The following is a 24901-nucleotide window of genomic DNA, read 5'->3' as shown; positions in this document are numbered from 1 at the left end:
AGGGGGAGGAGCTGGAGTGGGCATTCCCCCTGCACTGCGCTGAAACACTTGCAGCATTCAATATTACTTAACATATATTGTAAGAGATACAATTAAATGTATATATGTGGATTACATTATGAATAAAAGTACTACATAATGAATAGTATAAATATAAATATAGTGATAAATTAATAAATTGCACAGCAAAAACTAGTTGTGTTCATCAACATAGGATCGCACAATGCCATAACCAAATGTATAAAATGGTCAGTAAAATAAATAAAATCAATAACTACTTCATAAATTAAAACCAAGAAAAAAATATTAAATCATTCAAATAAATCAGATGATACTGTGGATCTCCGGATCCTCATTCAAACCATTGGGAGACATTGAGCCTAATTTAAGTATCCAGTATTTTGCATAAGAGAGAAAAACTTTCGTTGTCTGTCAAAGATCTTTTTTCAATGTGCTCAATTGCCAAAACTTCAAGACAATCAAATTCTTGCCATGGGCTTGAAGGAAGTACTGGGGGAACGCTATGTTTATCAATACCATCCTTGATAAGCCTGTGATGTTCCCCAACATGCTTCCGTGTACGGCCTACATAAAATAATTTATACGGACATGAAAAGTACATATACTACAAAGTCGATCGCACATGTTATGAACTGTTTTATTTGAAAAAGGTTACCTTTGCTGTCTTATATTTCAGAGCGACCATGTGTAATAAATTGACAAGTTAGGCAACCTCTCTTCTTACACTGAAAGATTCCGGTTCTACTGTCAAAATAGGATCAAATATTCATGTTACTCTTTGTCCTTCTAGTTAATTTGCTATGAGATAAAATATATTTTAATGTGCTTGCCCTTCTGAAGGTAACCTGGGGAGCTGGAGGTAGAATAGGGGCCAATTTAGGGTCTAACTGGAGGATGTCCCAGTGTTTCCGAATGATCTTGGAGATGTTATGATATGCCTTATTATATCCTGGTCCTGATTGGTGGTAGGTCTTTTGTTATTCCCTTGGGGATTATGATGTTTGACAAAAGCTTCCTTAATCAAGGATGGGGTACCCTTTTCTATGAATTTAGATAATAGAATCTCCCCTTGTTCTTTATATGTCTCCACTTTGAAACAATTTTTCCTTAGCCTGTTGAATTGTCCACTGGGAATATTATTTTTCCAGGCTGGATGGTGAAAACTAAAGTAATGCAGATAAGAGTTACCCCCAGTGGGCTTTATGTAATTGCTGGTACAAATAACCTTGTCTTCATGGAACAGTAAAAGAGCCAAGAACACAATAGACTGTGGATCGAGAACATGGGTGAAATGGAAACCTAAGGAATTGGAGTTACAGTGGGCAACAAAGGCCAAAAAGGTATCAAGGTCACCATCCCAGATGAGAAGGATGTCATCGACAGATCATCCATAAAAGAAGATATATCTAGCGAAGGGATTGTTGGCCCAAATGTATTTCTCTTCCCACAGGCCCATTGCTAAATTAGCATATGCTTGGGCAAAATTGGCACCCATGGCTGTGCCGTTGGTCTGCAAATAAAATGTATCTAAAAAGGTGAAATAATTGTGTTTCGTACAAAATTCAGTACCATCTACTAAAAATTGGGCTTGCCTAGAATTCATATTAGAATTGGTGGACAGATAATACTGTAGTGCTGATAAGCCGATTCTGTGAGGAATAGATATATACAGAGAGGAAACATCCAAAGAGGCCCAATTGTAGCCCTCTTCCCAGTGGTAATGTTTTAAAACTTCAATGACATAACCTGATTCTCTTATAAATGATGGAAGTTGACATACTATAGGTTGAAGAAAAAAAATCAATGTATTTGGATAGACCATTGGTGAAACTATTGGTACTCGCTACTATAGGTCTTCTTGGAGGATGGACTATTGATTTGTGGACCTTTGGGAGAAAAATAAGTGGTGCTGCTCACAGGAGGGAATAAAAATTGTTTCTTCCTCTTGTCCAATATGCCCTCTCTCCACGCCTCTTCAACTAGTGTGTTTAACACTAGAGATGAGCGAAGTATTCAAAAATTCGATTCGACTGATTCGGCGAATTCGTGGAAAAATTTCGATTCGAGTCGAATATATTCGCTGCGAATTTAACTTATAAAAGGGTGTTTCTAGGCTTCAGAGAGCCTTTATATTAGTGCAGAACACTGTACCTTTAATTTAAATGCCCTTGGAGTCTGCTGGGGAAGAGAAATAATACTGACAGTCAGTATGACATGCAGATGAGTGCCGTCGATCTTAGAATCACCGCACACTTCACTCATTTGGGCAGTCACGGGGCCAAAACCAGAGTGTGGAGCCACAGTGTGGCGGTGGAGGCAGCAGCAATGGGAGGCCATACAGCACCCTATGACAAAAATGGAAACCACCAGCAGTGTGAGGAGACCTGAAAGTGGCACATGGCAGAGTGTGGCAATGGAGACAGCAGCAATGGGAGGCGGTTCAGGGACCCATGAGACACTGTGGACCTGGCAGCAGCATGAGGAGGCGGTACAGGGGCCCATGGCAGATTAAGGCCTGGCAGCAGCAATGGGAGGCCCGTAATCTGCCAGCACCCTATGACAAAATGGAACCCTGGGCTGGGGCAGGCAGAACCGCCGTATCTTTATCACGGTTTTCCCAGGCCACCGAATGGCGACGCTGCATATGCTGACGCAACGCTGTAGTCCCAACATGGGCCCCCTGGCCACGCTTGACTTTCTGGCCACATAGTCGACATACGGCTACATTTACTTCCTCGGGCGGCTTGACGAAAAATTGCCACACCGCCGAGTAGGAAACTTTGCCCCCGCTACTCCTCACTGGCTAACTGCTACTTCCTCCGTGCACACCGGCACCACTGCTGGCCGTAGTGGTAGGCTGCAGTGGAGCTGGTGCTCTACTCCGTGGCCGTTTGCCTCCACTGACACTGCTGCGACCCTGCTGCCTCCTTGCAGCAGCAATGGGAGGCCGTACAGGGACCCATGAGACACTCTGGACCTGGCAGCAGCATGAGGAGGCGGTACAGGGGCCCATGGCAGATTAGGGGCCTGGTAGCAGCAATGGGAGGCCCGTAATCTGCCAGCACCCTATGACAAAAAATGGAACACACCAGCAGTGTGTGAGGAGACCTGAAAGTGGCACATGGCAGAGTGTCGCGATGGAGACAGCAGCAATGGGAGGCCGTACAGGGACCCATGAGACACTGTGGACCTGGCAGCAGCATGAGGAGGCGGTACAGGGGCCCATGGCAGATTAGGGGCCTGGCAGCAGCAATGGGAGGCCCGTAATCTGCCAGCACCCTATGACAAAAAATGAAACACACCAGCAGTGTGAGGAGACCTGAAAGTGGCACATGTTTGGGGCATGATTCATGGCGGATTTAGTCAGTTGTGTCAGGAACTGGTGGTTTGAAATCCAGACTAATCCACGCCTGATTCATTTTCACAAACGTGAGTCTCTCCACACTTTGGGTGGACAGTCGTGTCTTCCGCGGAGTTACAATACCTCCTGCCGCACTAAACACGCGCTCCGATGCCACGCTACTGGCCGGGCATGACAGCCTTTCAAGGGCAAATTCAGCTAGTTGGGGCCAAAGGTCAAGTTTCGTTGCCCAGTAGTCAAGGGGATTGTCTACCTCGGTTGGCAGGGTGCTGTCCAAGTAGGCCCAAGCCTGTTGTTTGAGGTCCTGCTCCAGGTCCACCTGATGCTGCTGCTGCTGCGGCTGGTTACTAGTTTCCTCACTGCGCTGGTGAAGAAAGCTACTCATCATCGACTGCAGACTGAGGCAGCCGCTGCTGGTGGAGCTGCCACTGCTCCTACCACCCCACCCCTCCTTTGCTGCCATGGCAGCGGAACACGAGCGCACAGGGCCCACAGTGTCTGAGGATGGACGTTGGCGCACAAAGGCAGAGACCAGCTGACTACATAGGTGGTTTTTATAGTACGTTATTTTGGCCTCCCTCTCAGCAGGTGTGAAAAAGGCCACCATTTTTGAACGGTAGCGAGGGTCCAACAAGGTGGACAGCCAAAAGTCATCCCTCTGTCTGATGGTTATTATTCGGCTGTCGCTACGCAAGCAACCGAGCATGCTATGGGCCATTTGTGCCAAGGAATGCGAGGGACTCCCTGCCTCCATCTCCACAGCATACTGCCACGGTGCGTCTGGGTCCTCTGTCTCCTCCTCCTCCTCCTCTACCAGATGCTCCTGCTCCTCCACTCCTGTCCGCTGAGTGGAAAAACCACCCATTTCACTCAATAATTCCTGAGCACAAATGTCCTCCTCTACCTCCTCCTCTTCTTCCTGTCCTGCCCCCACAGGGGTCATGTGGCGTTGAGATCTGTGCGCCACGTCTACCGCACCCTGACCAGCCATTGTTAACAGCATTTGTTCCAGGACGTGCAACAGAGGAATGACGTCGTTCATCCCATAGTCCTGCCGACTCACTAATAGCGTGGCCTCCTCAAAGGGCCTGAGCAAGCGGCAGGTGTCACGCATGAGCTGCCAATGGCTGACATCGAAGTTACACAGGGGAGTACCTTTATCCGCTTGTAACATCATGAAATCGGTGATGGCCTTTCGCTGTTCGTAAAGGCGGTCTACCATGTGTAGGGTTGAATTCCACCTTGTTGCAACGTCGCAGATCAGGCGATGCTGTGGAATTCCGTTCTGCCGCTGCAGCTCAAGGAGGGTGTGCTTTGCGGTGTAGGAATGGCTGAAATGCATGCAAGGTTTACGTGACATTTTAAGGATGTCTTGCAGTGGGATGGTGGATTTTAGGAACCGCTTGACAACCAGATTTAACACGTGAGCCATGCATGGCGCATGGCACAACCTTCCTTGACGCAGAGCAGACACCATGTTCTTTCCGTTGTCGGTCAACATGGTTCCGATTTTCAGTTTGCGCGGAGACAGCCATCTGTCGATTTCTCTGTTCATTACACTGAGAAGTTCCTCCCCTGTGTGACTACGTTCGCCTGGACCTGGCAGCAGCATGAGGAGGCGGTACAGGGGCCCATGGCAGATTAGGGGCCTGGCAGCAGCTATGGGAGGCCCATAATCTGCCAGCACCCTATGTCAAAAAATGGAACACACCAGCAGTGTGTGAGGAGACCTGAAAGTGGCACATGGCAGAGTGTGGCGATGGAGACAGCAGCAATGGGAGGCTGTACAGGGACCCATGAGACACTCTGGACCTGGCAGCAGCATGAGGAGGCGCTATAGGGGCCCATGGCAGATTAGGGGCCTGGCAGCAGCTATGGGAGGCCCGTAATCTGCCAGCACCCTATGTCAAAAAATGGAACACACCAGCAGTGTGTGAGGAGACCTGAAAGTGGCACATGGCAGAGTGTGGCGATGGAGACAGCAGCAATAGGAGGCCGTACAGGGACCCATGAGAGACTCTGGACCTGGCAGCAGCATGAGGAGGCGGTATAGGGGCCCATGGCAGATTAGGGGCCTGGCAGCAGCTATGGGAGGCCCGTAATCTGCCAGCACCCTATGACAAAAAATTGAACACCCCAGCAGTGTGAGGAGACCTGAAAGTGGCACATGGCAGAGTGTGGCGATGGAGACAGCAGCAATGGGAGGCCGTACAGGGACCCATGAGAGACTCTGGACTTCGCAGCAGCATGAGGAGGCGGTATAGGGGCCCATGGCAGATTAGGGGCCTGGCAGCAGCTATGGGAGGCCCGTAATCTGCCAGCACCCTATGACAAAAAATTGAACACACCAGCAGTGTGAGGAGACCTGAAAGTGGCACATGGCATGAGACACTGTGGACCTGGCAGCAGCATGAGGAGGCGGTACAGGGGCCCATGGCAGATTAGGGGCCTGGCAGCAGCTATGGGAGGCCCGTAATCTGCCAGCACCCTATGTCAAAAAATTGAACACACCAGCAGTGTGTGAGGAGACCTGAAAGTGGCACATGGCAGAGTGTGGCGATGGAGACAACCCACCGACTGTTTTGCTCGCTGCCAAGCTGCCACCCTCTTCTCCTGATGATGCGGAAGCAATAGCCTGATGACGACGAGGCTGCCAAGTGCGATCAGCCTCATCATCAGCAATTAGGGTCTCCGCCTCACTACTAGCCCCCTCGGCTGCGTGTGGGTCAGGAGACAGACCTGTCTCTAGACCGGCTACCGAGCCACTCTCCTCGCCACTACTTCTTCGCCTGGCTGCTGAAGAGGCGGATGTCTCCCCCCGTTCCTGACCGCCCTCCGTTAGCTCTTCCTCACTGTACTGGATGACACCGGGAGCACTGGCCTCTGGCTGCGAATAGTGCTGCCTCGACCCCTTCCTCTGCTGCCACGTCTGCTCGCTCCTAAAACATTGCCTCCTCTGCCACTCCTCTGCATGTTGTCTGACATACTCTTTAATTCAACGATTCTGTGTCCCTCAGTAACAATTCTGTGTCCCTCAGTAACAATTCTGTGTCCCTCAGTAACAATTCTGTGTCCCTCAGTAACAATTCTGTGTCTGTCCCTCAGTAACAATTCTGTATCCCTCAGTAACAATTCTGTGTCCCTAAGTAACGTTTCTGTGGCCCTAACTAACGATTCTGTGGCCCTAACTAACGATTCTGTGGCCCTAACTAACGATTCTGTGGCCCTAACTAACGATTCTGTGGCCCTAAGTAACGATTCTGTGGCCCTCAGTAACAAATCTCTGTCCCTCAGTAACAATTCTGTGTCTGTCCCTAAGTAACAATTCTGTGGCCCTAAGTAACGTTTCTGTGGCCCTAAGTAACGATTATGTGGCCCTAAGTAACGTTTCTGTGGCCCTCAGTAACGTTTCTGTGGCCCTAAGTAACGTTTCTGTGGCCCTAAGTAACGTTTCTGTGGCCCTAAGTAACGATTCTGTGGCCCTAACGTTTCTGTGTCCCTAAGTAATGTTTCTCTGTCCCTAACTCTCTCCCTGAATACAGCCAGGTCTGCCTCTGTTGAATGACTGGAGGCAAATGGAGAATTCTAAAATGGCCGCCATTTATAGCTCGACCATTACACTGTGCTGGCTGGCTGGCTGCTGATTGGCTAATGCGATCACATGTCATGAATGAATGCATTATGGGTCTGCGCGCCTTCCCAGACGTCCCCGCTCCGTCGCCGCACATGTCGCCGCCATTTTAGGAAAAATTTCGATTCGCGCATCCGAAGTCTGCTTATTTTCGGATTCGACGCGAATCGAAATTTTCCTAATATTCGAAACGAATTCCACTTCGCCTACTTCGATTCGCTCATCTCTATTTAACACCAATTGGAAGGTTGGTAGCGGATCCTCCTTTAGCTTACTATAGGTGTTAATGTCCGAGAGAAGATGCAAGGATTCTTTCACATACTCATCCCTATCCTGCACAACCAGGCTCCCACCCTTATCTGCTTGTTTTAGAACAATATTCTTATGAATCTCTAGATCTTTTAACGCCTTATGTTCCCATGATGAGATGTTATTCACTTTTCTGAGGTGGTACACAAGGTCACAAAGTCCCGGTATACCACCTGATAAAAGATTTCGATAAAGGAGCCTTTGGATTGTCCTGGATAAAAAGTAGATTTGGATTTAAGACCTGTGTGAGTCACTTCGGGATCTAAAGAGATATGAGGATGTTGACTATAAGTATAACTTTCAGTTCATAACTCCTCCAATATGTCAATCATGTCTTGATCACTTAGATGGGGTGCGGGAACATTCACTTGGGTTTTGATTGGAACTATGTTCTGGGGATCAGTGGCAAAATGTCTTTTAATAGTAAGAGAACACACAAATGTATTCAGGTCCTTGAACAATCCAAAATTATTAGGCCCCACAACAGGGGCAAAAAAACTTAACCCTTTTCTTAATAATGACAATTCAGCACCAGTAAAGGTGTGGGAAGAGAAGGTATAAACTTTTATGGTACTCTCACTATTTTTGAGTCTGTTCTTTCTTTCTTGCGCGATCTTACATTGCTTACCACCACCTTGTCTAGTTTTCTTTTTTTTTTTCTGTACTACCTTTGGAGGAACCTCTTAAAAAAAAAAAAAAAAGGGGAAGGAGAAATATTGTCATCATCTGGAGTAGCAATAGTTTTGCTCCTTCCTGAATGTAGCACTCTAGATCACGGGATAGCGGGCTGTAACGATTAAATGTCTGTATACTTTCTGCCACAATACACACATCCTCAAGAATGTCAAATGTTGCAACTAGCCTGTCGGGATGGACAGCAGAAATACTGGAATTAATCAGATGTGTGTCTAAAGGGGCTTGAGATGATGGTGGATTGTCTTTCTCCTCTTTTCTATCTGGCTCCTTGACTTTGCATAAATGAATGTCATTACCCTTTTGGTGTGCAGGGAACTTAAGTATTGTGTGGAAGAACCTTTTTCTGTGTTCTTTTGACCTTATTATTAATAGTATTATGGGTCTTTTCCTTTTTGCTTTTTTTTTTTTTTTTGATATGTTGTGCATTAAAATACCCTTTATTTCTTCGTTCTGGGTGTGTTGTCAGAGCCCTATCTTGTGTGACTGAGATATTATCAGTTTTCTTCCATTCAAAGATGTGGCCAAGTTTATAATCCTCAATGTCTCGTTCTAGCTTCCCAACTTATTTTTTTATTTATTACATTATCCTCACTTTTTTGTACATTGGTGTCTAAGGTTTCACTCAATTTTGAGAATAGGCATGAGCAACTGTATTCATTCAGCCTATATTCTTTATCTTTTACCCGTTGCAAGTGTTTCAGCGCAGTGCAGGGGGAATGTCCGCTCCAGCTCCAGTGCCGGTCCCACTTGTTCACTTTTCCTATATAAATAAAGTGCATGCGCATGAAAAGCGTTGTCCTGGTTACCAGCCTCAGCTTGTGGTCCACATCCAGCGCCTGACTTCCACTCCCCCCCGATGGTTGTGATGTAAATTCCGGAGCACCACGGTCCCCGGACGGAATAACCACACTGGGTTACTACCACTTCCTGGGAACACAGGTGAGCAGATATTCCTTCTACCATGCCTGGGCCAGATTCCGGATTATCTTTGGATACATTTTAAACAAGTTTGCACGAAATAAAGTATACCCCTTATGGAATTGATGTGGGGTTTATATCATTATTTATCACTTTCAATCCACAGTCACCCCAGCGCTGGTTTTTTGCAAATATCGCTTTCTTCATTGTGACACTAGTAGCAGTGAGCAAGTGCCCCCCCCAATCCTAAGGTTTCAGCGCTTGAACCTCTTGTTTTATTACATAAAACAGATGGCTTAGCCTTTACACTACCACGTGCAAATACTGCTAGACAGAATTTATACCTGTAGTGAATTTTTACACAGAACAGGAGGTAAATATCCACTACAGGTATAAAATTTCCACTATGTACCACCTACTTGCCAACATTTTCTTGGAATAGTCTTTTGGGCTTGTAGGAAAACAACAGAAGATTTCCAGTAGCAGTCATTATATGGTGTGCTGTGGAAACATCTATGAGACGAATGCTCAGTTTAGCTTGAGGCAGGTCCCCAGAACACGATGCCCCTTCTGAACCCCACAGAAGTCAATGGGAGCAGAATTGGAAAAAAAAAAAAAAGCCACACATTAATGGACATTCCCTAGCCTGCCAACTGATGGATATATTCAATCTCATTACTAACTAACTGCGAATGACATCTCCCAGCTAACAATATCTGGTCAGTAATAAATATATTTATATATACATACATATATACATATATATACATATATATATATATATATACACACATACATACATACATACATACATACACACACACACATACACACAGGGGCGGACTGACCATTTGGAAACTCGGGCAATGCCCGAGGGCCCGGGGTCAGTAGGGGGCCCCATGAGATGCCCCTGGTACCTTTTTCATAGGCTTTTTTGAGTTTGGGCAAGGACACAGGTGCCCCATGATCCCCTATTGCCCGGGGGCCCCACGAGTTGTCAGTCTGCCCCTGTGTGTGTGTATATATATATATATACACATATACATACACATACACACACACACACACACATATATCTATCTCTATACAAACGTTTTAGGCAGGTATAAATAAATGCTTTAAAAGTAAGAAAGTTTTCATAATTGTTTAAGTGAAGAAGAAAAATCTAAATCAAATCAATATTTGATGTTACTACCCTCTGGCTTCAAACCAGCATCAATTCTTATACTTGCATACTTCGTACATTTGCGCAAAGTCAGGGATTTTGTAGGATTAGAGTCAGGTGTATGACTAACCAATTATACAAAGCATCAATGATCAGCAATTTCATATGTAGGTTGAAACACAGTCACTAACCGAAACAGAAACAGCTGTTTAGCAGACCTAAAACTGAGGAACAGCCAAACCCTGCTACTTAGGTGAGGTTGTGGAAGACATTTTAATATCACAGGTCATACACCAAGGCAAGACTGAGCACAGCAACAAGACACAAAGTAGTTAAACTGCATTAGCAAGGTCTCTCCCAGGCAAAGATTTCAAAGCTAACTGGGGTTTCAAGATGTGCTGTCCAAGCTCTTTTGAAGAAACACAAAGAAACGGGTAGTGTTGAGGGCCGCAGACGCAGTGTTCGGCCAAGGAACCTTAATGCAGAAAATGAAAGACAAATCATGCTTACTTCCCTTCAACATCAGAAGATGTACAGCAGTGCAATCAGCACAGAACTGGCAGAAACCAGTGGAACCCAGGTACGCTACTATTCGCAGACGTCTGGCCAAAAGTGGTCTTCGTAGAAGAATTGCGTTCATAAATCCATACCTACTACGTGAAAGCAAGGCTAAGCTACTAAACTACGCACAAACACATAGGAACTGTGGTGCAATAAAATGGCAACAGGTGCTCTGAACTTATGAGTCAAAATTTGAACTATTTGCCTGTAGCAGGAAGAAGTTTGTTCAGCGAAGGGCTGGAAAGTGGTACAATAAAGTAGTGTATATGGGCAACAGTGAAGCATGGTGGCAGTGCCTTGCAAGTTTGGGGATGCATTTCTACAACTGGAGCTGGAGATTTGGTAAGGATCAATGTGGTCCTCAGTGCTGAGAAATATAGGCAGATACTTATCCATCTTACCATACAATCAGGGAGGCATGTGATTGGCCCTAAATTTACTTTACAGCAGGACAACGACCCCAAACATACAGCCAATGCCATTAAGAACTACAGTATCTTCAGTGTAAAGCAGAGCAAGGAGTTTGAACCCCACAGAGCCCTGATCTCAACATCATTGAGTCTGTTTGGGATTACATGAAGAGACAGAAGGATTTGAGACAGTCCACATCCACAGAAAATCTGTGGTTAGTTCTCCAAGATGCATGGAACATCCTTGAGTTACTTCAAAAACTGTATGTAAGTGTACCTAGAAGAATTGATGCTGTTTTGAAGGCAAGGGTGTGCACACCAAATGTTCAATTTGATTTGGATTTCTCTTCTGATCATTTAATTTCCATGTTGTTAATTGACAAAAAATAAAACTATTAATACTTCTATTTCTGAAAGCATTCTTTGCCATCTCAGTACCAGATACTTTCAAGCCCTTCCTGTCCAGGCCAATTTTTAGATTTCATCACTTTCACACTTTTTTTGCTGTATAAATAAAATGTATATACATTTTTATTTATTATAACATTATTCAAATATTTCTTAGTCTGTGCCAAATACCCCCCCTTCAAAACAAAATGACCCCTTTTTGGAAAGTAGACAGTCTAAGGTATTTATTAAGAGGCATGGTTTTTTGAAGAAGTGATTGGAAAATGAAGACACACACACACACACACACACACACACACACACACACACACACACACACACACACACACACACACACACACACACACACACACACACACACACACACACACACACACACACACACACACACACACACACACACACACACACACACACACACACACACACACACACACACACACACACACACACACACTTTGAATTACACCCTAAAACACATTAAAAGCTATGCCTCCGGAGCATAGGAGATTTCACAGCCTAGATGCTTTGTGATTTCACAGAGCATAAAATTATGCATCTAATTTCCTTACTACCCATCACATTTTTCTTGTTCAAATATTTTATTATTTTACAGGGGAAGGGAAACAGATACATGAAATGCAACGACTTGAATGGTTGAGAGAAGGCAAAACTGTATATTGACATATATAATCAAAGTACAGTGTAGATATGGAGGTGTACTTCCCAGGATCACATAAAGGTTTCGAGAAAAGAGAAAAAAAAACAAACAGTTGTGTAGGGGTCGGGGGGGGGGGGGGTAGAGTAGAAGGAGGGAATAGGAAAGATTAGAGAGGGAGTGGAGGAATGGGGAAAGAACGTGTGACTCCTAGGGTGGTGTAGAGAGGTTCGAGATATATTATAACAAAGATCGGCTTAATGAAGAGTCAGGGCAGTGAGTTTGGATATGTCAGGGAAGGAGAAATGAATCAAAGTTTGGTTAGAGGAAACATTTACCCATCAAATTTTTGGAGGCATTGGAGCACCAGGACAGTGAAAACACCCACAAAATTACCATATTCTGGAAAGCAAACATTCCAAAGGGTATTTTTTTGAAAGGCATAGTGGGCCGTTTGAAAATGTAATTTTTCGCCACTAGGTTTTAGAAAATGCAGGGAAGTATTTTTTTTTTGTTTCTGTTTACAGAAAGTTACCAATCAATAGGACATTTTTAACACATATCAGAGGCATACGTAGAATTACACCCAAAAACGCATTCTGCTACTCCTGAGTATGGTGAAATCACATGTGTGATATCGCCATACACAGCCTAGCCACACAGAGTGGCCTAAAATCCAAGGAAGCACCTTCAGGCTTTCAAGGGGCATAAATTATGCATCTAATTTCCAGACTACCCAGCACATTTTTAGAAGCCCTGGAGCACCAGAACAGTAGAAACACCCACAAAATGACCACAATTTGGAGAGTAAACAACCCCAGTTTCTTTGTTAAGAGGCATTGTTATTCTTTTGAAAGGATTTATTCTTTTGCCACAAGTTTTCAGAAAAAACACACACACACACACACACACACACACACACACACATAAAATTACACCCTAAAACACATTCTGCCACTACTCCCAACTATGGCGTTATCACATGTGAGACTTTATACCGGACACTATATCTTGTGTATCACTCAAATCAACAGATCACATCAAAACCAATGTACTGTAATGGTCACCTCTCTATGAGTGGTCAGGGAATATAGTGTAGTGTAGCATCATCTATAGCAGGCCCAGTCCCTATGAGCCAAGCAAACCTAACTTACTGGTACGTGGCTGCCCCTAGCAATGCCATGTTCACTGGCCTGGTGTCTCGCATGAAAATAGTCAGCGGATGTGCAGATGGTTCAGTTCGCCGCAGGCAGAGACATGATCAGCAGACAAAGGATCAGTCCAGGCAGCAAATTGGTCAACTGGGCAGTGATCGGGGACACTGAGAGGACGGCAGTGATCGGGGACACTGAGCGGACGGCAGTGATCGGGGACAGTGAGCGGACGGCAGTAAACTGGGACACTGAGCGGACGGCAGTGATCGGGGACACTGACTGGTGCAGAAGTGATCGGGGACACTGACTGGTGCAGAAGTGATCGGGGACACTGACTGGTGCAGAAGTGATCGGGGACACTGACTGGTGCAGAAGTGATCGGGGACACTGACTGGTGCAGAAGTGATCGGGGACACTGACTGGTGCAGAAGTGATCGGGGACACTGACTGGTGCAGAAGTGATCGGGGACACTGACTGGTGCAGAAGTGATCGGGGACACTGACTGGTGCAGAAGTGATTGGGGACACAGAGGGCGGTGAGGATTAGGGACACTGAGTGGATTGCAGTGATTAGGGACACTGAATGGTGCAGCAGTGATCAGGGACACCGAGCGGATGGTGAGGATTAGGGATACTGTGAGTGGACTGCAGTGATTTGGGGACACTGACTGGTTTGGTGGTGTGTAGGGACTCTGAGTGGGTGGAGGCAATTCGGAACACTGTCAGTGGTTGGAGGTGATTAGGAACACTGACTGATGCATCGGTGATTAGGAATACTGACTGGCAGGACTGATCTGATTCTAGTGTTATCAGTGGTGTACCCTAAGGTTCAGTTTTTGGGACCCTTACTTTTTAATAAATTTATAAACAATATAGGGTCTGGGATTAAAAATACCATTTCGGTCTTTGCAGATGACACCAAAATGTGCAGTGGAAGACGGTCCTTACAAGATGTCTCCAATTTATAAGCCGACCTCAAAGCACTGTGTAAGTGGGCAACTATGTGGCAAATGAGGTTTAATGTTGATAAATGTAAGGTTCTGCACTTGGGGGCTAAGAATATGCATGCATCATACATACTAGGGGGAGTACAACTGGGGGAATCAATGGTGGAGAAGGATCTGGGAGTTCTGGTAGATCACAAGCTTAATAATGGCATGCAATGCCAAGCTGCGGTTTCTGAAGCGAGCAAAATCCTCTCTTGTATTAAGAGGTATAGACTCCAGAGAGAGGGATATCATATTACCCCTGTACAAATCATTAGTAACACCTCATCTGCAATATGCAGTTCAATTTGTGGCACCAATTCACAAAAAGGACACTGGGGAACTAGAGAAAGTATAGAGAAGGGCAACCAAACGATAAGAGGCATGGAGGAGATCAGCTATGGGGAAAGATTAGAGGAACTGAATTTATTCTCTCTTGAGAAGAGGAGATTAAGGGGGGATATGATCAACATGTATAAATACAGCAGTGGTTCATATAGTGAACTCACAGCAAGAGCTGTGAAAATGTGGAATTGACTCCCTCAAGAGTTGGTTCTGGCCAGCTCAGTGGATTGCTTTAAAAAAAAGGCCTGGATTCTTTCTTAGATACATAGAATATAACTGGTTACTAGTTATAGGTAAAGCTGATCCAGGGAATATCAGATTGCCTCTCGGGGGATCAGGAAGGATTTATTTTCCCTGCAGGAGCAAATTGGATCCTGCTTTGCTGGATTTTTTGCCTTCCTCTGCATCAACTGTGGGTGTAGGATTATAACTTTTTTTATATGGTTGAACTGGATGTACTTCTGTCTTTTTTCAGCCAGACTATGTAATGTAATGTAATATAATCTGATGACACAGTACCGCTGTGGCAGTGATCAGAGATAATGGCTGGGTTCACTGACGTACAATGATATCAGAGTAGACACGATCACTGCCACAGTGTTACAATGACACTATAGTGACACTGCACTCACTCAGTATTTCTAGAAAAGAAAAAAAATTGTTACAATAATTATTTACAATTTCTTTACATACTGTCACCATAGTGACACTGTACTACTCTGGGGTGGTGACAAAAGGGATTTTTTTTTTTTAAACACAGATTGCTTATTACAGTGATGAGCACTCTAATAAGTAATTGGTAAGTTTCATTCATGAAACTTTGTAATAGCTATGACCAATCACAGCATCCAAGTAGTTAACAAAGTACAGGGTTACCGTGATTGGCCCTGTAACACACAGTAGTAAGCAGGGCATCATGAATGAGAGCCTTGTTTACTACTGCAACTGTCAAAAAACAATGTAAAAGCGAGCGCTATAAATCAGAAGAGCAGCCAATGCACCAAAGGATACCAAAAACCTTTTAGAACATAAATAGATATAGGGTGCGGCGCTCAAGCAATAATCAAAGGCACACCCCCTACGATTATGTGCAGTTAGCACGAAACGCGTCAGTAAGGAGCAACAGCGTTGTGACAATATGCCGCCGACACCACGTGGCTCCTGCCGGCCACTTTGGTCATCATCATATGGTCAGTGCAACTGTTTTTTCCCTGTACTATTGCCTTTGAATGGAATTAAAGCGCATATGCTTAAAACGGTATTACACTATTGGCCTCCTCTTTTCCTGGGCTCTTTGTGAGTCATCAACAACCCACAGAGCCTTATTGAGGAGGAAGTGAGGCCACTTTACCAGCTGAGCAGTGAGGAGAGCACCTGACCAGACCATATTGATATCGGGAGCCTGGAGCATGCCCTACATGAGCATTGTCTCTACATGCGCAGATTAACTGTGCATCTGGTGAGTGCACAGCCTTATCATATATACCGGTCACCTCAATATTTGGTTTGAACGGAGCACCTATTGCTGGAGAGATCCTTCCTGATCTCTCATATTCACACTTGGACTATTCATTCCATTATTATTGTTCACCGCAAGTCACTTTTGCAGTGACGGAATACATGATATCACTAAAGTCACTTTATATGTTGGCACCTTGTCACAAGTCACTTTATGTACTTTATGTATTTTATGTATTTTATATTATTCTCATCTATACCTTTTGATACATTGATTATTGCTTGAGCGCCGCACCCTATATACTACTGCAACTGTGATCGCTGTGATTAGTCACAGTCATCACATGGTACCAGGGCCCCTCATAACGGTAACAGACCGTGCAGCTGCACACACTAAGGCTCACTAGTACAATAAAGATTTTTGTGTCACTCACAATTACAAAATGTTGTAGATAAAAATCAAAGTATAATTACGTTTAAAGAACCCAGGATGAATCCCCTAAGGGACTAAGCGCTTGTAGCACTTGGTCCCATTTTTATCGGATTACATGGTCTGGAAGACATGGTTCTCAGGATTCCAAAAAATGGTAATACAAAATTTCAGGGTACACAGCCAACATACAGGGAAACATTAATATTGGCAACAAATTGAGAACAATGAAAAACAGTAGAGCTGTCATATGGGACTGTGGTTGAACAGGAGGGTAGCAGTGAAGAGGAGGCAAGGGGGGGAAAAGGTGGTGACAGAGTCAGACTAGCTGCGTAAGGCTGACAGCATTCCACATTGGATGGTGTGAGCCCATATTTATAGAGTGAAAAACCAAGTCTGTGGAAGCGTGAAAAGGAGACATAGAGAAGAGGGAGGGGTAGAAAGGGAGTGGGAGGACTCCCGAGACTCCAAAAAAAAGGGGGGGTTAGGGAAGTAGCAAAGACTCATCAAAATAGGGCTGAAAATAATGATGAACCCAGAGTTGCCAGAGTTTTTGGCATGAATCATGGCCCTAATGATACTTTGCTTTGTCTTGGCAATGTTAAGGAAGTTAGTCTTCCAAGCCTTCGCTATGGTTTGTTTGGTGACCGTGGTTATATCAAGAAACAGCTTAAACTTGAACAAAGTTAGATTTGGAGGAGGTATGGTAAATAGGACTAAAAAGGGATCAGGGGAAACTGTAGCAGAGACCACCACAGAAATTATGTGAAATCTCTCCTGCCAAAATTGGGTGACAGGACCACCAGAGATGGTGGTGTGTACCATTATCCATACACCATGGAAGAAAGATGACATATAGCTGGAGACAAATTTAGAAATTCTAGCAGGAACTACATATCAGTGGGTCAAGACTTTGTAGTGAACTTCCTATGTGTGGGCATGTTTTGTACAAAAGATTTGGCTGTGGTCCAGAGAGCTGTCCAGTCAATTTGCTTCCAAGGAGAGTCCAAGGTCTTGTTCCCAGCGGGACGTGTTTGTGGGGGATGTCGATTAAAGTTTGTCCAGAAGTTGGGGGTAATGGCTGGATATGAGGCCTTAGGCATGTGGATCTCATACTTGGTCCAATTTTGATCTGTGGCCCTGTTGTGTAATTAAGGCCAATGTTTTCACTCTGTCTGTATCTCCGTCTGAGACTGAAGCCAAATTTGTAGCAGAAAACTTTGTATAAATAGCTAAATTAATCTGACATGGTCAGCGCTGGGAGGCCAGTGTGTGTTCATCCGGCTGCTTGTAAACAGACTTAGCTAACTGTAACAGAACAGTTTGTATAGGTTCCTCAAGATGTAGGATACAAAAAAACTATTTGACAGTCAGTACAGCCTATGTTTATCAGCAGCCGGCTGGTCAGAAAGCCCTTCCAGCATAGAGTACATTTGTGGTTATCTGTACTCTAACATAAAGTGAAAATCTTCTTTAGCAAAAATCTGTTTGAAATTTAAGCAAAAATGTATATTTAAAACAATTTTCTGCTAAGCAACAGACAATAATAGAAACCTTTAAAAATTCTAATTGCAGCAGACCTTTGTAAAATCACAGCTTTAGCTTTGCTGTTATGTTCATAAATATTTATGTGTTTCGTGCATGTTAAAAGATATGCTGCTTCTGAACACTGCACAAAACGATGACAGGTTAACAGATTCACACCCTAGAATGAGCCATCTAGCTTTACCTTATGTGATCAGTAAAAAAAAAAAAAAATAACACATCATAATTACTGCACTGACCTACTGGAGTGTCTTCAGAGAGGCTCAGAAGGGCCAGGTTTCCATTGGTACTTCCAGGTCCGTTGTCATAAAAATAGGGAGCATAATTGGTTTGCACTGCAATACATAAAAATAAACACTGATTTTTTAGTCACATAACTGCTAGAAACAGAAAATTCAAATAAAGTAAATCCATGGAACTGTCAAAAGCCAACAAAAACATTTTGAAGAAGAGCTCAGTTCTTTGTGCACCTAAATGCAGAATAATGCACTATCCTCTCAGAGTACAAAATTGGGGCTACAGGGTTAAAACTAAAGAGGAAAAAAATCAGGGCATGCTCATTCCAGATAATTACAAAATCAACAGACAGTATAGCCAGGCAAGATAAGAATTTTGGAGTGCAACACTAAAGGAATCATTACAATGCAGAATTTATTTTGATTACATTTAGAATACGCTGTCCAGTTTTGTATCCCAAAAAATTGGACTAATGCTTAAAGCCATAGAAGCATTTTCTTAACCCTCACCAGCTATGACATTAAATGATTATTGGGGGCACAAACTCACCACCTCTAGGTGGCCTCTGGTTATCTGTTGGGATCCAATGGAGATCTTTTACAGCCACTGGGGTTATGGGGTGAATATCCCCACTGTCTGTGATGTAAGTTACCTAATGTGGAAGTAGATTTTTAGCATTAGCATGTATATGTCACACTGAGGACTCTGATGTCAATAGAAATCTGCTAAATGCTCAATAACCCCAGTTTTTATTGAGAGGTCTGCTGAAATTGTACTGTGACCATAGAGAAAGCACATGCATAAGCTTTTGGAATTATGTTGGTGAGAAAGTAACACAGGCCACACCCAGATCTGGACTTTTTTTTCTGTTCTGCACACTACTTTTTCTTTAAAGGGATTATTTAAGAAAAAAAATTATTATATATATATATATATATATATATATATATATATATATGATATAAATGTACAAACATGTCATACGTATCTGCTCTGACCAGTGGTTTTGCCAAGAGCTGTCCCAATCCTCCTCTTCTTGGGTACCCCACTCACACTCCTGGCTCCTCTCCCCTGCCAAGTGCCTCTATGGCAAACCACTTGCTGTGGGGAAACTCGTGCGGACTTGCTCCCAAGCCGTGCTCTGTGTTTCCATTGAGCATGGCTTGACCCTGCCCCCCAGGCTCCATCCTCATGGTCTGTCTGTGATTAACAGCAGCAGGAGCAAATGGCTCCTGCTGCTGTCTTTGAGCCTACAAGGAGGGAGAGAACTGCTGCTCTGACACAGTGCTGGAATGAGATTGGGTTCAGGTAAGTATAAGGGGGAAAGGGGGGGGGGGAGGCAGGAGAGGTTCAGGTAAGTATTAGGAGTGGCAGCTGTACACAGAAGGTTTTTCACCTTAATGCAGAGAATGCATGAAGGTAAAACAAAAACTTTAGGCCTTTAGAAACACTTTAATATTGCTGTCTCTGTCATAAATTTCCATAGTAATATTCTGTTTTACCAATAAGCATATGACATTATAATTTACAAACAAGCTCATGTAATTTAATGTATGCAATATGTCAAATATAATGTTTTTTGTCTATAAACTCAAAGATGAATGGACCTGTGCTTCTCTAAGTGGTACATTTGTGTTCCACCAGTTTACATCTGTACCTAAAAAGTACAATTAATCTTCATAAAAGGCATGGTGAACAAGGATGAACATTATTTTCTGGATGTTACATAACACAGTCCAATCATTTTAAAAATGTCATATAGGGCACAGAAGATTTGTTTGGTTAGAATTGAATGCATAATTTATTTTTTTTGTGTGTGTCTTTATAAATTCAGTTTAATATACTGCAAAGTATTAAAAAAAATCCTGTAAACTGCAGATAGGTAAATATGCTAGAAAAAGCACCTGATTTACAACAGCAATAAAATCATAAGCATTCATTAGTTTTTTTTTGGACCAATTTTAATTGTTCAGCAATTTCAGTAAAAACAAAACAAAAACAACCCCCCAAAAAAAACCACCACACACACACACACACACACACACACACACACACACACGCACCACAACATAAATGTAACAACAAAGCATTACTGCAGGCATGTATCCCTTTACACTTATTTTAAAATTACATAAGTAACTTATGGGAGCTGAGGCTGAAAACTAAATGCAGTCTAAAAATAACAATCATAATAATAATAAAAAGAAGAAATAAAAAATATTAGTGCCATTTCAAATGACTATTTAAGCATCTGTATGGAATAAATATGTTTATTGACAACTATTTCAGAATACTTGCTATACTAATTTTTAACTTCCTCCATAAAACACCCTTTGCTAATAAGCGTTTCCCTGCACAGAGATTTACCCAAGTATTAATATGACAGGGAATAGGGCTCAGGCAATAAGGTTTTCAGCTGCTTAAGGGCAGCACAGGCCCCTCAAACGGAAGACCTTAAAGTCCATTACAAAACACAGGCTTAACGAAGATGGATTAGTTTTCTTGCTGTCGGAGCCTGTCTGTCTCTCCCTGTCAAACATTGGTGAAATAAAATAATTTTAACTTACCTGCTAGGCATAGATGAAGAAAAGAGGGTATAAGTTGCCAGGCATTCTTCATTGCCAGAGGCAGACTTGTCACTCTTTTTCCTTGTGCTGTGTAATAATTTCACTTTACAGATCCGTAGTTGTTGGTGCCATTCAGGACAATGTAAGGGCTCTCTATGCAAGGGGAGGTAACAGATGTTAAGATGCTAATCCGATGACACGTCTTATTTTTCTCCTTCCTACTATCTAATTAGACCAATTAACGAGCGGGTAGCTGAGGGAGTTTTTTTCCTTTTATTCAAGAAAAATGTTCAGTTCACAAGTTAGATATTTTTATGTATACTCCAGCTTTTAATAGACAAACTTATGTAGTACCTAGGATTATTATGATTCAATCATCACGTGAAGAAAGAAAATGTGATGAATGCAGCTTGGGGCTTGGTTCATTAACACTAAGCAGGAGCTGAAAAATCTACTAAATAGAAATCACTTTAGGAAAAAGATTGGAGGGTAGGGTTAAATGGATAAGATGGCCAGGCTTACGTAACCCACAGCTTCTCCCAGTGTTACATGCACACCAGCAGTGTCAGAATGCACTATGCTCCTGATCCCCCACTCTTCATTTTGCACAAACAGTCATGTAGCACTACCCTTAAGTTTTTGGGTCCCCCTAGTCTTGCACAGCCAAGCAACACACATTTTCTTCAGACCTTGCACAAAGGAAAGTTTTTTTAAATGAAGGGGTATAAAACTTGGATGGGGCTGAGGGGGGTATGGGACACCAAAGGAAACTGCATTGAGGACAAACTCCTTAGCAACGATGTACAAGTCCATTAGACAGCAAAGTATCTGTTGGAAGAGCTCTCCAGCCCTTCTATTGTACCAGATAAATCCTTTTCTCAGCCAGCTGTACTGAGGGAATCCCTGGGCAAGGGGTCCCAGAATCTGTCAATTTAAATGCACAATCTCAGATAGGGGATGATCCCAGATGCAGGCTTGTTGGGTAGGTGGCTGCCTTCAGGCCTTCTGCTGGGCTGGCTCCTTCTCTAGCTCTTCAGGTGGTCCTCTCTCTGGGGGCTGGTGAGGTTAAGCGATCCTCCTTTTCTGATCTGGCCTGTAGGTAGGCCCCTTCCCTCTGGGTCCCCTCCCAGGCTCCTGCATCCCAGCCTCTCACTCCATCTTCCATCCAAACTCTCCTGCTGAGCAGGCTCAGTTACACCTAAGGGCTGCCCTGGTACCATGCCAAACCTCCTGCTTGGGGATTGGCCAGAGTCCCTTAGAGAATCGGGATCCACCCTGCTCATTTTACCTCTGAGGATATTATAGGAGAGGTGGACTCAGTATACTGGGGATATATCGTGAAGCCATTCACCCAAGAGGAAGTTCATCCTGATCCAGTGGTGATCTATCAAGCTCTGTGGCCCTGCGGGGTCGCAGGTAGGAGGTGAGAGGCCATTTCAGCCGGTTTTGGATTGCACTTCGGAGTGTGCGGGTCCACACACAGTCTATTGATTCTGCATGAGTGGAGAGAATGTGATACGGATCACTGGACTTTTTTTCTGATATGTGCACTGTGTGCAGGGGTCTCACATGTGTTTTATTTCTAATTTTTACTCATCTAGTTCCATCACGCACTATTTTGCCCTTTGTATATGTTAATGATTGTGTCATTATGTCAGATTGATTATGGGCTTAATGTGACATTTTCTTGTTTTAGCGCTACATCACTTTTGGCTTTTTACACTTTATTAGATCTACAGGTATTGGATCAGATGTTAGCAGCTTTACATATTTATTTATTGATTATTTTTACATAAGAGCGCAAGCCAGAGTCCCTTAAGTGTTCAGCTCCTCCTCACCCCCCCATCCACTGCCTTCTAGAAACTTCTCAAGCTTGTAAGCTCCATGAGCAGGGCCCTCAAATTCCTTCTGCACTGAAATGTATTGTAATTGTACTGTCTCTCTTATAATGTAAAGCGCTGCGCAAATTGTTGGCGCTATATAAATCCTGTATAATAATAATAATATAATATAATAATACACATTCTGGGAGGACGTCATATGACGCCCTCCCAGAACTGGCTGTCATTTCGCTATCTGCAGTCGGCAAGTGGTTAAGGCCACAGCTCAGTGGGAGTGTATGACGATAACAAGATCATAATTTCTGACTTCTGTCTGAATTCAATTATAGGTAGGTGTGTTAGGTGGAACTAAATCCTTACATTTATATTTTGCTAGTTTATTCTGATCCACAAGGGACCTTGGCAGAAGCTGGCACTGAAATCTCATTTCCTGGGAATTTAAACTGTATCAGGTATTTTCTTTGGAAGGGCTAATGCACACTATGTGCAGTGCAGGGAAGGACTGACTATTTGGAAACTCAGGCACTGCCCGACGGCCCGGGGTCAGTAGAGGGCCCCATGAGATGCCCCTGGTATCTTTTTCATAGGCTTTTTTGAGTTTGGGCAAGGACACAGGGGCCCCATGATCCCCTATTGCCCGGGGGCCCCATGAGTTGTCAGTCCGCCCCTGGTGCAGTGACAGACGCTTTACTGCATTGTAAAAGCTCTGTCACCGCAGGGACACACAGGAATCAATTGTTTCCTTATGTGTCCTATTCACAAAGACACACAGCATATAGCTGCACTGTAGTGTGCTGCAGTAAAATGCAAGGCATGCTGCATTTTATAACAGCACACCATTCCAAATCGTATGGCAATGTACGATACTTTCCCCATACTGCAGCAGGTAATAGAGAGCTGCAGGAGTCGCGAATCACTGTATTACTGTGTGAATACAACAGCCTCAATGTCACTTTTGCTGTAACACATCCTACAGAAAGAAAAAAAGTGGAAACTTTCCCCCTCAAAATGCATAGCAGACCCTTTGAGCCTGGATATGGATTTTAAGGGGAGCACCTCAACAAGTGAAATACTAAAGTGAAGAGCTAAAAAAAAAAAAAAAAAAAATCTAAAAGGATTATACTATATATAGTCAACTGTAGTTCATCAATCTAAGTATGTATCACCCTATCTAGCAAGTAAGCTAATTATCAGTGCGATATATTTGGTGCAATTAAGCAACTGACGGTACAATATACACCAATCATCCTCTGCAGAAATAAAATGTAATTCCTCAGTTTAAATATATAGTAATCACCCTACCTTTTGCAAATAGGCAAGATATCAGTGTAATATATTGGTGCAAAATAAGCAACTGACAATACAATATTATATACATATATATACACACACCAATAATCATCTGCAGAAATAATGTACAAATATGCAATAAAGTGCAGAAAATTTTCATAAACAAAAAGTGCAAACAGAGTGCAAATGTGACAAAGTCCACATTGAGGGATCAGATAACAATGTTCCACTCTTGATCAAAATACTGTATATAATGGTAAACAGTCACAATATAGCAGATGAGGAGAGGGATAGCCCCTTTAACATATGTGAATCCTTGAGAAAAGTTATCCAGCATTGGATTCATCGTGTAACACTCCACCCACATGCACAATCAAGGCTTATATGTTATATGACCCCAGTATAGAGTGGTCATACAGTATATGGTTTTGGATATCACATACAATATATGGCTTTGCTCTTCAAACACATCCCATAGGATCTTCAGGATGTCACATCCCATAGGATCTCCAAACCACTCATCCACACTGTTTAACTCAGGAGGACCGGCAAACCAGATCACATAATGCTCCCATAGTATGAATCCACATAAATTAACTTACAATAACTTGCAGAGCATGCAGTGTTTATCCAGTCACAAAGCTCATCTATGCCAATGGCTGCGGCTTGGTGTGCATGTCTGGCAGCATGTATCCCGACTCCTTCCTACGCATTTCATCACATGTGACATCATCAGGGATACATGCTGTATGCTCTGCAAGTTATTGTAATTGCATAAATTCCTTCTTTTATGTGGATTCACGGTATGGAAACTTTAGTGTATTTTTACTGAAATTTTGTGTTTCTAGGACCTTTGCAGCAATATTGTGTGATATAAAATAATGAAACTACCAATATTTTGTTCTCTAGG

The 24901-nt window shown here is 43.4% G+C and overlaps 1 protein-coding gene across 1 annotated transcript in view; it reads right to left on the bottom strand.

The window, feature by feature from the left end:
• Positions 1–21001, bottom strand: part of CDHR1 (cadherin related family member 1) — a 160902-nt gene extending 139901 nt beyond the window's left edge. The window contains exons 1-2 of the mRNA XM_089683336.1: positions 20861–21001; positions 18296–18391 (exon numbers count right to left, since the gene is read on the bottom strand). Of these exons, the coding sequence (XP_089539462.1) occupies positions 18296–18391; positions 20861–20912 (148 nt within the window). The 5' untranslated portion in view covers positions 20913–21001. The remainder of the gene's footprint in view (positions 1–18295; positions 18392–20860) is intronic.
• Between the last annotated feature and the right edge of the window lie 3900 nt (positions 21002–24901).

This window comes from Staurois parvus, unplaced genomic scaffold (genome assembly GCF_062004578.1).
Source record: "Staurois parvus isolate SC_StPar_1 unplaced genomic scaffold, SC_StPar_1.0 ptg000306l, whole genome shotgun sequence".
Lineage (NCBI taxonomy): Eukaryota > Metazoa > Chordata > Amphibia > Anura > Ranidae > Staurois > Staurois parvus.
Note: the sequence above shows the minus strand (reverse complement) of the source record. Positions and strands in the feature narration are given on the sequence as shown.